Raw genomic sequence first — 12,987 nt, 5'->3', positions numbered from 1 at the left:
ATTTAAGATGTTATATGCTATATAGTTAAGCCAGATTTCAGCACAAATACAACTGACATTTCTAGATAAAATTGTAAAATTTACAACTGCCTAGTAACTCAGTAAATCACTACTATACTTGTGCTGGAAAGATTGTAACCATCTCTTACTTTGCTCTTAGGCTCTGATCAATCAGTTATGGTCAGGACACAACCCACTGTCCACTAAGGACAGCTTTCCCGAGCCCCTCCAGTCTACATAGACATGCAAACGCATATTTTATTACTTTTACAAACGTTGTCAAAGAGATTGACGAGACAGTCAGTTTAAACTCTGCGAAAATACCCTCCTCACCTGCTGCTTTGTTGTTTTTATAGGTTAGCAGGTGGCTGCTGTGTCCCGGGTCAGCGCTCTATCGAAATGCTTTTTGATCTTCGGAGCTCAGCCCTGTGGGCTTTTTTTCCCCCCTCAGCCCTGTTTTCCACCCCATTCCTAATCCAGCCCACTCTCCCTCTGTTATTCAATGCAGGCAGCACATGACAAGGCTAACAGAATTCTGGGATGCCCCATGATGACGGCTCTGCTGTGGCTGTGGAGGTGGGGGGCCAGTGTGAGTGTCTCTCCGCTTATTGCGCATGCAGCTGCCACTTGTTCTGGAGGAATGCTGGGCTAGTCGCCCAGCTGCGGATTAGAGCTCACTCGAGCCACTGACTCACATTATTCCATATAGCTCTGACCCTGGATTTCAAAGGAAATAATCCAATCACATGTGGTCCCAACCCGAAGAGACATAACTCACAGACATATCATGATATAAAAAGAAGCCATTTATTCCATGAGCTAAACAAATAATAAAAAAAATTGAGAATGAATCCTGCCACTTACCGAAAGCACTGGTATCTGTGGAGGATTCTTTACTCAAGGTCCTTTTGATGAGATTACCATGACTAGCATTTTACTTAAAATGACTAGCTCAGCTACATTTATTGTCAATGGCATTTGGATGCTGCTCTCTTTATTCACTTTTGTCATGGTCACTTATATTAGTATATGAATGATCAAAGAAAACCTTTATCTCCAAGGACATCCTGGTCTGTTATACTTTTAGTGATCATTTGCTGGCAATGCAACATCCTTAGCACCATAAATCTTTCTCTGGCTTCTTACATCATTTTTAGTATTCTGTGTATCTCTGCCAACTTAACAAAACTGAAATGTTAAAAATCACTTCGTTTTGGCTAATGTTACAGGAAACATTACAAGAAATCAAAAACATACAGCAAATTCAGCCATGACTGATTTGACATGTAGTCAGCTCAATGGCAGTGAAGTCTGAGCTGCCCGAGCTTGTTTTGTTATAACCGAACCACAGTCTTACAAAACATGAAATATTAAAATTAATGCATCTCACAGTCCCTTGACACTTCATTTCCTGGAGTTTTTGATGGTAACATCAGTCACCACACAATTATTCCAAAAGAGCTGTGGAACATATATGCCTCTATCCAAAATTATCTTACTGTCCACAGCAAGACTGCAGTTTGACAAAAAATAGCTTACTCTGGATACCAGAAAATTGAAGAAAAATCATGTAGCGATGAATGTAAACTGTGTTTTCTTTATTGACTGTCCAATGTGAACAGCTGAACAAACAAAATACACCAGAAGTGCAGTGTTCACAGTGAATCGTAAATAGAGGCATTTATTTTATTAAACAGAAACTGTTTCATCCTATACAAAATAGGTGACCTTGATGTGTATTTACAGTGGTTTAAAATCAGTTTTGATCTTTTTGCTACGAGAAGAGGATTTAAAATGAACTACCTGATAATTTTAAACAGAGACTGGGGCATTTATAAAAATAGCAGGAGGATTAGAACAAAAGTAGATTGATTATATATTTTTTGACAGAACACATGATTTTAAACTGTTAATTTACCAGGAAGAGGATAACTTATGTTTGAAGCACTGTCAAAACAAGAAAATTAGGTAGTATAATTAGTACATGGAAATATGCTACTAACTCAGTATTTGAGCCTATAATTATAGTTTATACATTAAATTATGAGTTGAAAAAGATACTAATTGACAAAGTTGTTATTCTCTTGTAAAAATAAGCATCTCTGTTTATGATATCATACTTCAACAGTATATTGTTGGAAAACAAAACTACTTTACCCTAATCCCTGATTGTCATACACACAACTTCATTTTTAAACACTTAGGCATATTGAGAGCTTATATAAAGCATCATAATACATTTACAAAGAAACCACATGCCGTACCCACAATTACAACACGAGACCTGCATGACTATGATAATATAATATCGACACAGTGAACATTGTACTATGGTGTAAACACAGCAAACAGCAAAACAAATGATTTGTTTCTTCTTCTTTTTCAATACGTGCACTAAAAAAAATTAAGCAAGATATCTATGAAATGGTTCGCGACAGCACAACTATGATCCTCTGTCTCTTTTAGCAATAGGTTTCAATTCCTGCCACTCGATACTCATACATTAGCCAGTGGAGAACCTACTGTACAACTTCTGTCAAAAACCTAAAAATTCTCAAACTTCTGACTATTTATACCGTTAAGAGAACAGTATTTTTACTGAAGGTGATGTCCTGTCTTGCGCTCATCCAATGTCAAGATTGAAATAGGATAATAGCATGACAACTCGGATATTGCTTCACTTGAACTCACAGGATTATAGGCAGGCTATGCCTACGAATATCTGCCTGTTAACATATACTGTATCCTAGGACTCCCAAATATAGATCCCATGGCAGAAACAAGTGCAACAAGTGAAGCCTACTGTTACCTTGTATAAGGAAAAGAGTGCCAAGGCAAACATTTAATATCAATTTCAAAAGGAAAAATACATTGATAATTATATCAATTCTTACATCAGTTTCATGAAACTATTACCCCTGCTAATAGAGTGTGCTTGCTTCTATTAGTTAGAAAATTGCAGACATTAAATAATTTAAGAGATCCATGTGAAATTCTGAAAAGTACCCTGGATCCTGTAAAAAAGGCAGAGGACGCGTGTACAGAAGATGAATTACCATGGGCTTCAAGGAAATGGATAAAGACAAAATGAATGTGTATACATATTTTAAGCAAAACTCAAGAAACAAAGAAACAACTACAGTATAAATGCCTACAAATGCTACATGTATGACTACAAACAGCAATCAAAAGCATAATACAGAAAAAAGGATAGGGACAAATGGTGTTTGAATTTTTCAGCTGCAAAAGGGAATGTGTGAGAAGCAGAAAAAGGAATGTATGAAAATTTGTAGTCTAGAGTATAACATGGAGTTGATAGCGTGACAGGGTAATTATTGTTGTAAAACCAGAAGATGCAGTCAGACTAGAAAGTATATTTCAAAAGCAGCAAGAAATCATTACATTACATTTTTCATCCTGATGGGGTAATGATTGAAAAGCTCCCAGATTAATCAAATCAGAAACAATAGTATTTGACACACTACCTTTCACAATCCCTTGTCCCCCTGATCATCACCTCCCTAGAAATAGTATAGGGTGAATGTGACAGTCAAGCTAAGAATCAGACGGCAACCAGCATAAATAAGCTCAAAGAGAGGATTCAGTCAGAACTGATCAAAGCAGGTTATGATAAACCTCGGAGGCTGTGATGGAATGCTACAACTGTTGTAACAGGTAAAAGGATGTGCATGATTTTAAACATCTGCACTAAAGACAGTATTACTGTGCACAGTACAGATTTTCCTGTTATTTTAAGCTGATCTTTGAAAAATTGTGCTTCAGTATCATTTCTAGGTATTGCAATACCATTAGAGCATAAATGGGCTTGTCTCCGTTGCAGCACTGCTGAGAGGCACCTGTCAAAGCTTTTCAAAAAGAGACCAACAGGACAGTTGGCTTCAATGAGCCATAATTCAATAATAAAAGTTAGCCACTATGACAGCTCATTCAAGGTCAACAATGTCTGAGATTTTTCAAATATTCCAATTCAAGATGCCCCGCAAGAGCTATAATCAAGAAAAAAAAGTTACAGCAACAGGCTGGGCCTGTGACCTCAACACAGGAGTCAGGAAAAGCACAAACCTTTGACTTCACATTGGCTTGTTTTCCATCGTCCACAGCACATCAGACAGGGCAAGAAAAAACTCACTTTTATTTTTTTTCTTTTGCTGAAATACAAAAAAGAGTCATCGATAAAACACATTACAAAAACATAAAAACAAAAAAATGTATGAGGCCAAGAAAGGAGGAATCATACCCTTGGATAGCATCACTCAATAAACAGAACATAGAACAAAATTTATCACAGAGGAATTTACAAGACTTGCATAAATAAATGAGGATTTACACACCTTCACACGGATGACCTTTTGAGTTTTATTGCATTGAAGTTAATACTGCAGTTAAGAAATCTTAATCCTGGCCTGCTGGCAAATACATCAACCTAATACTTTCTGACAAGCAGTCTCCTTTTATTTCAGTGATAGAGAGGGTTCATGGGGAGACAGATTCATTAATCCTAGAAAGCCTCTGTGACTCCCAAACTTCAGAAATAACAAGAGGTATTTTTAGACAAAAGGCTGTGGAGTTCCACTCATTATCAGTCGGCGGCAGGGACATGTTAACAGATCGCACAGTATTTGTGCATTTACTGCAGTATAGAGAGAGAGCTCTGGGCATTTTAAGGTACAAATCTCACTCACTTCAGGATCCACTGCTGCTTTGTTGGGGCTGTGGGTGAAGAATAACAAAGAAAGGAACCACAAAAGCTAATGAGGTCGGCAAAAAAAGTACCCCAAAGATGCCGAGAGGTCATCCAGCATAAGGATGGCCATACTCAACATAAAACATCCCCAGATTTCAAGACACTCATACAGTAGTTGGGTGGGGGCTAGATTCAGGAGAAACTATAATAATGTTGTATGTTATAAAGATGAAAGATATTTATAAAAACAAAACGTCTTGTTGTCTTGTTGCTGTATTCAAACATTTCTTATGTGGATGAACTGCCAAGAAACAGCAGTACATTTTCAGACTTTACCAATGAACTTGTTTTGAGGTGGCTATTCCTCTCTTTTTCTTTAGCAATGTCTGTGTTAACGTTAAGTGGACCAGTAATAATCGTACATTTTGACAATCTCACAAATGTTAACATACCATAGTAGTAAAATTAAATACTGTAGACCCCACATTGCTTAATACATTTCCTAAACCAATGAACATGCTTGCACTGAGAATCTTTCACACCTTTAGAGTATATTCCTTAGAAATACGTGGTTTAAGGGAAAAAAAACTAAAGTTTATCCCATAATATAAATTTAGTGAATACACTTAAACATAAGAATGTGTATTTATACATAACTTTGGTTAAACAGCATTCTTTCAGACTTCCTTTAAAACGTTCTTTTCATTTTTTTCACAGTGCAAACACTTCGCTTTGTGTATTCTTCACCGTTATAAATCTAAATTATTAGGTTTCACAACACTGCATTCTTATTAAACAAATTCAGACATTTTCTATTTAAATCAAAGCCTACCATGCCTACCAACTCAATGTATTTTTGACAGTTCAGAAGGGTGAATTGGTGTGTGAAAGAAATTCAAGTTGTAAACAATCTAGTAAAGGTGAAGACAGACTATATTGTCTGGAGGGAGGGTCTTCCCTCCTTTTTCATATTCTTCTAGGATACAAGTAAAGCTACACCTGAAAACTAGCTTTAAAACTGCAGTCAATTCTATTTACAAACAGTATGAGGAAGAAACTATGCTCAAGTTACAAGGAATATAACTTTTTGCCAAACAAAAGCACACCGAGTCCCAAAGCACACTGGAACCAATTTTCCCCTCTGGGCACAAGTGGGCAAACAGCCCATCTACCTTATTTATGATGAAGTAGGCAATTTGCCCAGAGTGGAAATTGAGGACCACTATCTTATTCTAAAAAGGGAAACCCAATACTGTATTTAAAGCAATAAAAGTTCTAAGATGATGTTGCATGATCAAAGATTAAGCTACACAGGAATGCTGTGATCTCCATTCTTATCTAGGTGACATTTTTAAACATCTTTATAAGTGTGGAAGTATGATGTTCTGTTTTTTCAGAAAAGGTTATTCTTTTTTTTTTTCTTTGACATACCACGTGCTCATGCAGACACTATAAATAGGCATGTCTCATTCTGTCTTTCCAGTACTGGTTTGAGCTGCCCAACCTCCAGCTCAAACTAGACGATTGTGTCTATTGTGCGACATGCAGAATGAACATACTGAACTCCTTCAGCCCACTCAGTGACAGCAATCCAACAGTAGTATAAAAAGTTCCAATGGCCTCTGGGCTGCTTTTTGAGATTTACGTGTACCTTTATAAAAAAAGCATTATATGCACTAAAACACTTCTAAATAGATGTGCAAAGTTCAGCTGGTTTACACTGTAAATAAAAGACTGCTAGGCAGTACAGATTACACTTTAGCAAATAAGATATTTGATGGTTTACTGAACAGGAGTTTAAGGACAAACAGTTGCTTTAACCCACTTGGCTTAAGACACGCAAGCTTGACCACAGAGCTAGAACCTATATGAGATAATAATAATAATAATAATAAAATAATAATAATTGCTTACACTTATATAGCGCTTTTCTGGACACTCCACTCAAAGCGCTTTACAGGTAATGGGGACTCCCCTCCCAATGATGCGACGGCAGCCATAGTGCACCAAAACGCTCACCACACATCAGCGGGGAGGAGAGCAGAGTAATGAAGCCAATTCATAGAGGGGGATTGTTAGGAGGCCATGATTGATAAAGGCCGATGGGAAATTTGGCCAGGACGCTGGGGTACACCCCTACTCTTTTCGAGAAACGCCCTGGGATTTTTAATGACCTCAGAGTCAGGACCTCGGTTTTACGTCTCATCCGAAGGACGGCGCCTGTTTACAGTACAGTGTCCCCGTCACTACACTGGGGCATTTGGACCCACATGAGCCGCAGGGTGAGCGCCCCCTGCTGGCCCCACTAACACCTCTCCCAGCAGCAATCTTAGTTTTTCCCAGGAGGTCTCCCATCCAGGTACTGACCAGGCTCACACCTGCTTAGCTTCAGTGGGTTGCCAGTTGTGAGTTGCAGGGTGATATGGCTGCGAGATGAGCCAACAGGTTTGCTCCAAGGATGGAGTTGGTGGAGGGACTCCCCTAAACTTCCCCTATTTATATCTCACGGGAGCAGCTGATTGGCAAGATCTGAGTTCATCTCTTTCTCAGATTTTCATTCTAAATTTCACAAACTGCAAAGAACTAAATTATGTGTAACAAATTGAACATGGTCAATATTTGTAGAGGTCACATAAAAACCAAAAGAAAAATAAACATCACAGCACAAACAAGCATCTCTCTTTACATAATACATGTACTCTGTACAAGACCGATCCCAGTCAGCGCCTTGCAAGTTAAAGTAATCCCTACAGCAAGGAACTACTGAAATCAAGGCGCCACCTTCACATTGGTTATGGTATGAATGATTACTGTTACGGCATAATTTAGCCTTTCATCAGAAGACACCTGTAAAACAGGCTCTCTCGACCTCTTTTGCAACATGATGACACCTCTGTAACATCTATACAGAACTTCAGATACCTGAGGCACTTTGGGGTAACACTACAGGAGAAAAGACATCAGGCTTACATTACCACACTACTATCTCGACATGCCTTTGCTGACTTTGTTTGACTTCTGCTATGTTAATTATGTTACCTGTTGACACCACACCTGAAAGAAGCCACTCTGGGATTTGTAAGCTGGCAGCCCCTAGACCTCCGGCCCACCAGTATCCAACAGGGACACCAGCTACGCCTCTGCTCAATACAAAGTATCATAGCAAAAGGGCAGAATAGTTGCCAAATCAAGACATTGCAGCTTTTTCCTTTAAATTACATGTAAAATAAATTCTGGTGGAAACAGTGTTGACACATTCTTTGTGTCCCATGGGTGGGGCATCTTCATACTAATGGAACATTTTTACATAACATCTCATAGCTATACAAGTATGCACATGAAGTCTTCAAAAGTACATGTTGTGCCACATTAAAATTTGAGCAGAGAGCAATTTTTTTTTCAGCTGCAGCTGGACAATTTGCTATCAGAATCTACAAGCGCAAATTACTTTTTGAGTTTCATTTCAATTGAACTTCCATGTGGCTTGAAACTGCCACTGCAGTAGAGACAACGTAGCCTTCCACAAATAGGTTTACGAACCTTTCATGTCTGAAATGAAAAAAACACAAGCTCAAGAATGAAAAAAAAATTAGATCTTTATAACCAGAAATCTCATTTTGCTAGCATCGGCCTTTAGTCTGCACATCTGCTTTTCCCAGTGGGTGCTCATGCACCGTCAAGCTCTCTAAAAACCACAAGGCACAGATCTAAGCATGTGAATACATGTAAATGAATGAATAATCTTAAATAGAGGCTGCAAGTGAAGCCAAGTGTCTCCTGCACAGTATTATTTATATATGCCTTTGCCTCCTAAGATATCGCATGTCTGGTGATGTGGCTCCAAGAATGTTGTCTCTCCTTAACAACAGCTGGGGCTGATGCCAAAGGAGGTGGGGGAAGAGGGTGCTGAAAATAGCCAGGTCACATGGAGTTTCATGGTATCTGCGTTAGCCAGCCTCCCCTTACATGGATTCTTTCTTCTCCCGACACATCACACGGGAGAAGTCAAAGGGTTGGAGGCTCTGTGCGGGCCAGAGAAAACCGACGGCAGGAGGAAAGGGCAGCCACAAGTGTTGCCCGAGGAATCAACCATCACTTCCGATACAAACGCATAAACCAGTCATCTTAAGGTGGACTACTGTAAATCGAAAATATGATCATTTTCCACCAAGACACACCGATTCTACAGAGACTTTGTATTTCCAGGTATTCCAAAGGGTGACAAACACCACAAGTGAACCACTACAAATAACAAGCTGTAACATATGTGATCCCACCCATGGTTATCCACATTTTTACAAATACACAAATGATTGTTAATGTGCACTATGTCATTCAGGTTTTCCTCCCTTGATTGCAATACAATAATACAGCACTCAGAGAATGACCCTGGTATCATTGTGGTACTTCTAATTTCTATAATCCCCATTTGCTGCTCCACGCGACTCACTGCAAAACAGACCGAACAAGCTGTTGAAGAAAACAAGTGTCGGGCTTCATTTGATTAGGTCTTTGAGTCCAGGTGCTCATCCAAGAACAGGGTCACTGCTCAGTGGGACACTGAGCTACATTTGCTGCCACCCATCCAATCGTGGTGGTGCCTGGCCAAGTGTGTGCTGTGTCACACTGGATCTTAGGAGCAGCCTGCATTCAAATTGTAGCCTTCACACCATCATGTACATCTTACACTGCAGGCACAGGCTTTAACAGGTGAGGCACTTCAAGTCCGTGCAGAAATATTATACATCACAGCACTTAAACTTAGAATGTTTATTATATCAAACATTTTACCTAATGTCTTACAGTGTAAACAAACTGACATTGCCGAAACGAGACTGAAGGCTTCTGTGGTGGTATTTAATTCTGACTTCAAACCACCTTAGCACCTTCCTTGACTTTTTCTTCTGCAATATGCCTCTTTACTGAGTACCTCACGGCAGAAATCTGAAACTCAATAAAAGAAACTAAGACTTTGAACTTCCCACTGAGCTAAATGCTCAAGTCTCTAAATCTACTGAGGAAATGAACACTCTCTCAGCAGGCTCGTGACATACTGTGGCGTCAACAGTAACTGCAAGGAAGAATTCTAGAATCTCAGTTTACATAGTGCAGAAGTTGAAAAACCTATAGAAATTAAAATGCTGGTATTGAATGTCTCTGCTAGTTTACTTATAAACAAATAATTACAAATTCCACATAACCTAAGTCTGTAATGAAAAAAGGAAAGTTCGAAGATATATTACTCAACTTTTGCTCATAAAAAAAATATACAGTATAACTGTCTTTATCCCAAGAATAACTTCCATTTCCTCTTTTCATTCACATTGCCTCTAATGGGAAATTACACCTGAAGTACTTTTATTTAAATATAATAAACAAAAAAAGAGGTCTACTTAACAAAAAGGATGAGACTGATTCTTAATGAGAAACTTTGTTAATGTTCTCAAAGGAGATAAAACAATTTGATTTGGAACATTCTGTTGCTCCAATAATAAATTGATTATTGTGCTATTGTTTTTCAGATACAAAAGATGTTCACAAAGCAAAAAAACAACATTCTGCAGCAGAAAATGTCACACAGAAGAAGAAAAAAACAAGTTTCAACATTACATTTATTTTAGTCCCTGAGATTTAAGGACCCAGATACAGCCATACAATTCTCTCGGATCAGCTGAATTTTCAAGGCTTTTTCTGAAGAGTATTCCATGAGATTTAATAGCTCTGAACTGAACAATATCTAATATTTCTAAGATTATAACAATCAAACAGAAGCAGAAAAATGCTAGAGCTGCAGGAGACCAATTAATGAGTTTTTCCATTTCATATGGATAAGTCATTTGATGTCACTTTAAAAGGACTCACGTTGTCTTGAGATGATGAAGCTAGAAAGGCACTATGTCAAATAAATCATTAATTACACATCCATCAATCATTCCATTTTCTAACCACATAATCCAATACAGGGTTGTGGAGAAGTCAGAAGACAAGCAACAGGCACAAGGCAGCCTACACCCATGATGGGACGCCAGTCCATAACTTTTTAATCATTATTAGACCAATTTTAACATATTTAAATCCTGAAAGTATAACTAGAACATATTATTTTGGAGGAATTTTGCATGAATTTCCCCAGAAGGAATCACAAAAGAAAAATCGTTTATATGATATTATAAATACAAAATATCAGTTACATAAAGGCTGAGTGGAGGGATACTGCATTTCTATCATTTCTTAGGTATTATCTTTCAATCTATGTATGCAGAACTTGTACAGTATATGGCACCCCAGTGCCAGAACTAAATGCAATTCGTTATTAAACAGTACAAAAGCACAGCATTTGTAAACAGTTTCCAAAGTGATCTATCATTTAGTGTGGATCACATCTCAGAGCACTAGATAAATAGAGGGCTGGATACTGTTTTAACACCAGTCACAGGCTAGGCATCCTACTTTGCAAATCATATCATGAAGAGGACATGGTCAGCTTGTTAAGATGCAAAAGAGGAAAAGCATGATTCAGGTTTAAAACCAGCTTCCTCCCTGAAGGATGTTTACAATTTTCAAGAAAATCTTCAAAGTGGTTAAATGATTAGGTAATCCCCTATCAAATCAAGTTCCTTTCATAGCCACTGCCTTACCACAAATCACATTTATCTATGAAGAACTCCCCAATGTTTTCCCAGAAAAAAATCTAGTATTTCTACAACGAAGTATAAATCATAAAATGTCTCCTCAAAATAATGAAAATACTGCGGATAGAGATGGTCTACATATTAGTTATGTACCATATATCCTCTGGAAAAAATGAGAGAATCCCCTTCACATGGCTTGTACTCATCACTGTACTGTGAAGCTTTTGAGTAAAAGTTTTTGGAAATGTATATCCTGCTCCAGTATTTTGTAAAAAAAAAACAGGTTGTGAATTTTTTTTTTCCACTAAAATCGTTCACAAAGGTTAAGACTTACGCACATACAGAACTGTAAGGCTTTAAAATTAGTATATATTACTTGGTTTGTGAGACAGTATTCTTTAAGATTTGCAATTTGTTTTAAGCTCTGGGACAGACGTGTGACTAGATGTTAATGCAAACTAGTATTTTTCCCTGAATGATAGTCTGTTCAGATATTGAGGAAACATCTGTCAAACTAAATTCACTGTTACTTTGAGTTTAAAGTCCCAAAACATTTTAAATACTTGATTTGAATGAGACAAACTGTTTAAATGTCAACTCAAATTGTAATTTTAATAATGATAGAATAGCATGGTGTAGCATTAAGGCCGTAAATATCTTTGATATTTAGTGGCGGGAAAGGTTATTCGGACAACCTTTGTTTTGCCTCTATCTAGAAATACTGTGGAATAGCTTAATAACTCCTTTAAATCTGAGATGGGACTCTGGCAAGATGTCCTGGCTTTATAACACCAAACCAAAAATATTTTGCCTTATCATCAAAAACAGTTGAACTTTTGTCGACACCACTGAATATAAATGAATATTCAGTGTAGCAGCTAAAATATATTGAGGACACTTGGTCTGCTCACTCATTCTAATGTATATCTTCAATGAATACACACCTTCAAACCCTTGAGAATCAAATATACTTTTGATAAAGACCAATCTAATTGTTATAGTTAACATTGTTAGTCCTGTATTATTAGTGCCATTATAATTCCTTAGGGACTGATCAGCCATTTGTATGAATCACAGAAGATTTTATACTACAGTATATGGAACTGTATACTCTGTTGTTTGAATCACTGTTTGCTCTAATTCATAGTAGCCATAAAATACTCTGAATTACCTGTTCATATTTCTAATTCATTTAATATACACACAATTAACCAAAAATACTCTAGCATACACTGTATCTACAGTACGTTAAGGTCCCCAACAACATAATTAGATAGATAAGACTTTATTGATCCCCAAGGGAAATTGATAATTAACACTTATACATTGTACTTTAATATACATATTAATTTTACAGAACTTGAGCAAATAAGTTATTAAAGAACATAATTAGATAAACGATTAATCTTCAGTCTGGACACAAGCCATCAAGCAAGCAATTTCCTTCAAAATCTTAATATTAATTCTTGCTTTACACTCAGCTATTTGCATTTATGCCCATGAAATGAATATGAAAGAAAACAATATATGTTTTTAGGTAATTCCATGAATACATTTAGTCATATTTGAACACAAATACACTTTATGTTCATGTGGTAGATCCCCCACTTAGATAGCGTAGCAAGGGGTCTCCACATGAACCGTAACTGT

The 12,987-nt window shown here is 37.4% G+C and overlaps 1 protein-coding gene across 6 annotated transcripts in view; it reads right to left on the bottom strand.

Annotated features, from left to right (window-relative positions):
• The window catches only part of slc20a2 (solute carrier family 20 member 2), a 72,029-nt gene that overhangs the window by 49,033 nt on the left and 10,009 nt on the right, over positions 1 to 12,987 (bottom strand). For 4 of the 6 annotated variants that reach the window (XR_001477705.2, XM_015340062.2, XM_015340058.2 and 1 more), the window contains one exon: positions 4,084 to 4,169. The exons of 1 other annotated variant lie outside the window; for it this stretch is intronic. Coding sequence is in view for 2 of the 5 variants with exons in the window: in XM_015340062.2 (XP_015195548.1) it covers positions 4,084 to 4,126 (43 nt within the window). In the remaining 3 variants the exon portion in view is untranslated. Of the gene's footprint in view, positions 1 to 333; positions 510 to 4,083; positions 4,170 to 12,987 lie in introns of those variants that run through there. One more of the 6 variants, XM_015340065.2, reaches the window with a different exon arrangement.

The sequence above is a fragment of the Lepisosteus oculatus genome, chromosome 3 (genome assembly GCF_040954835.1).
Source record: "Lepisosteus oculatus isolate fLepOcu1 chromosome 3, fLepOcu1.hap2, whole genome shotgun sequence".
Classification (NCBI taxonomy): domain Eukaryota; kingdom Metazoa; phylum Chordata; class Actinopteri; order Semionotiformes; family Lepisosteidae; genus Lepisosteus; species Lepisosteus oculatus.
Note: the sequence above shows the minus strand (reverse complement) of the source record. Positions and strands in the feature narration are given on the sequence as shown.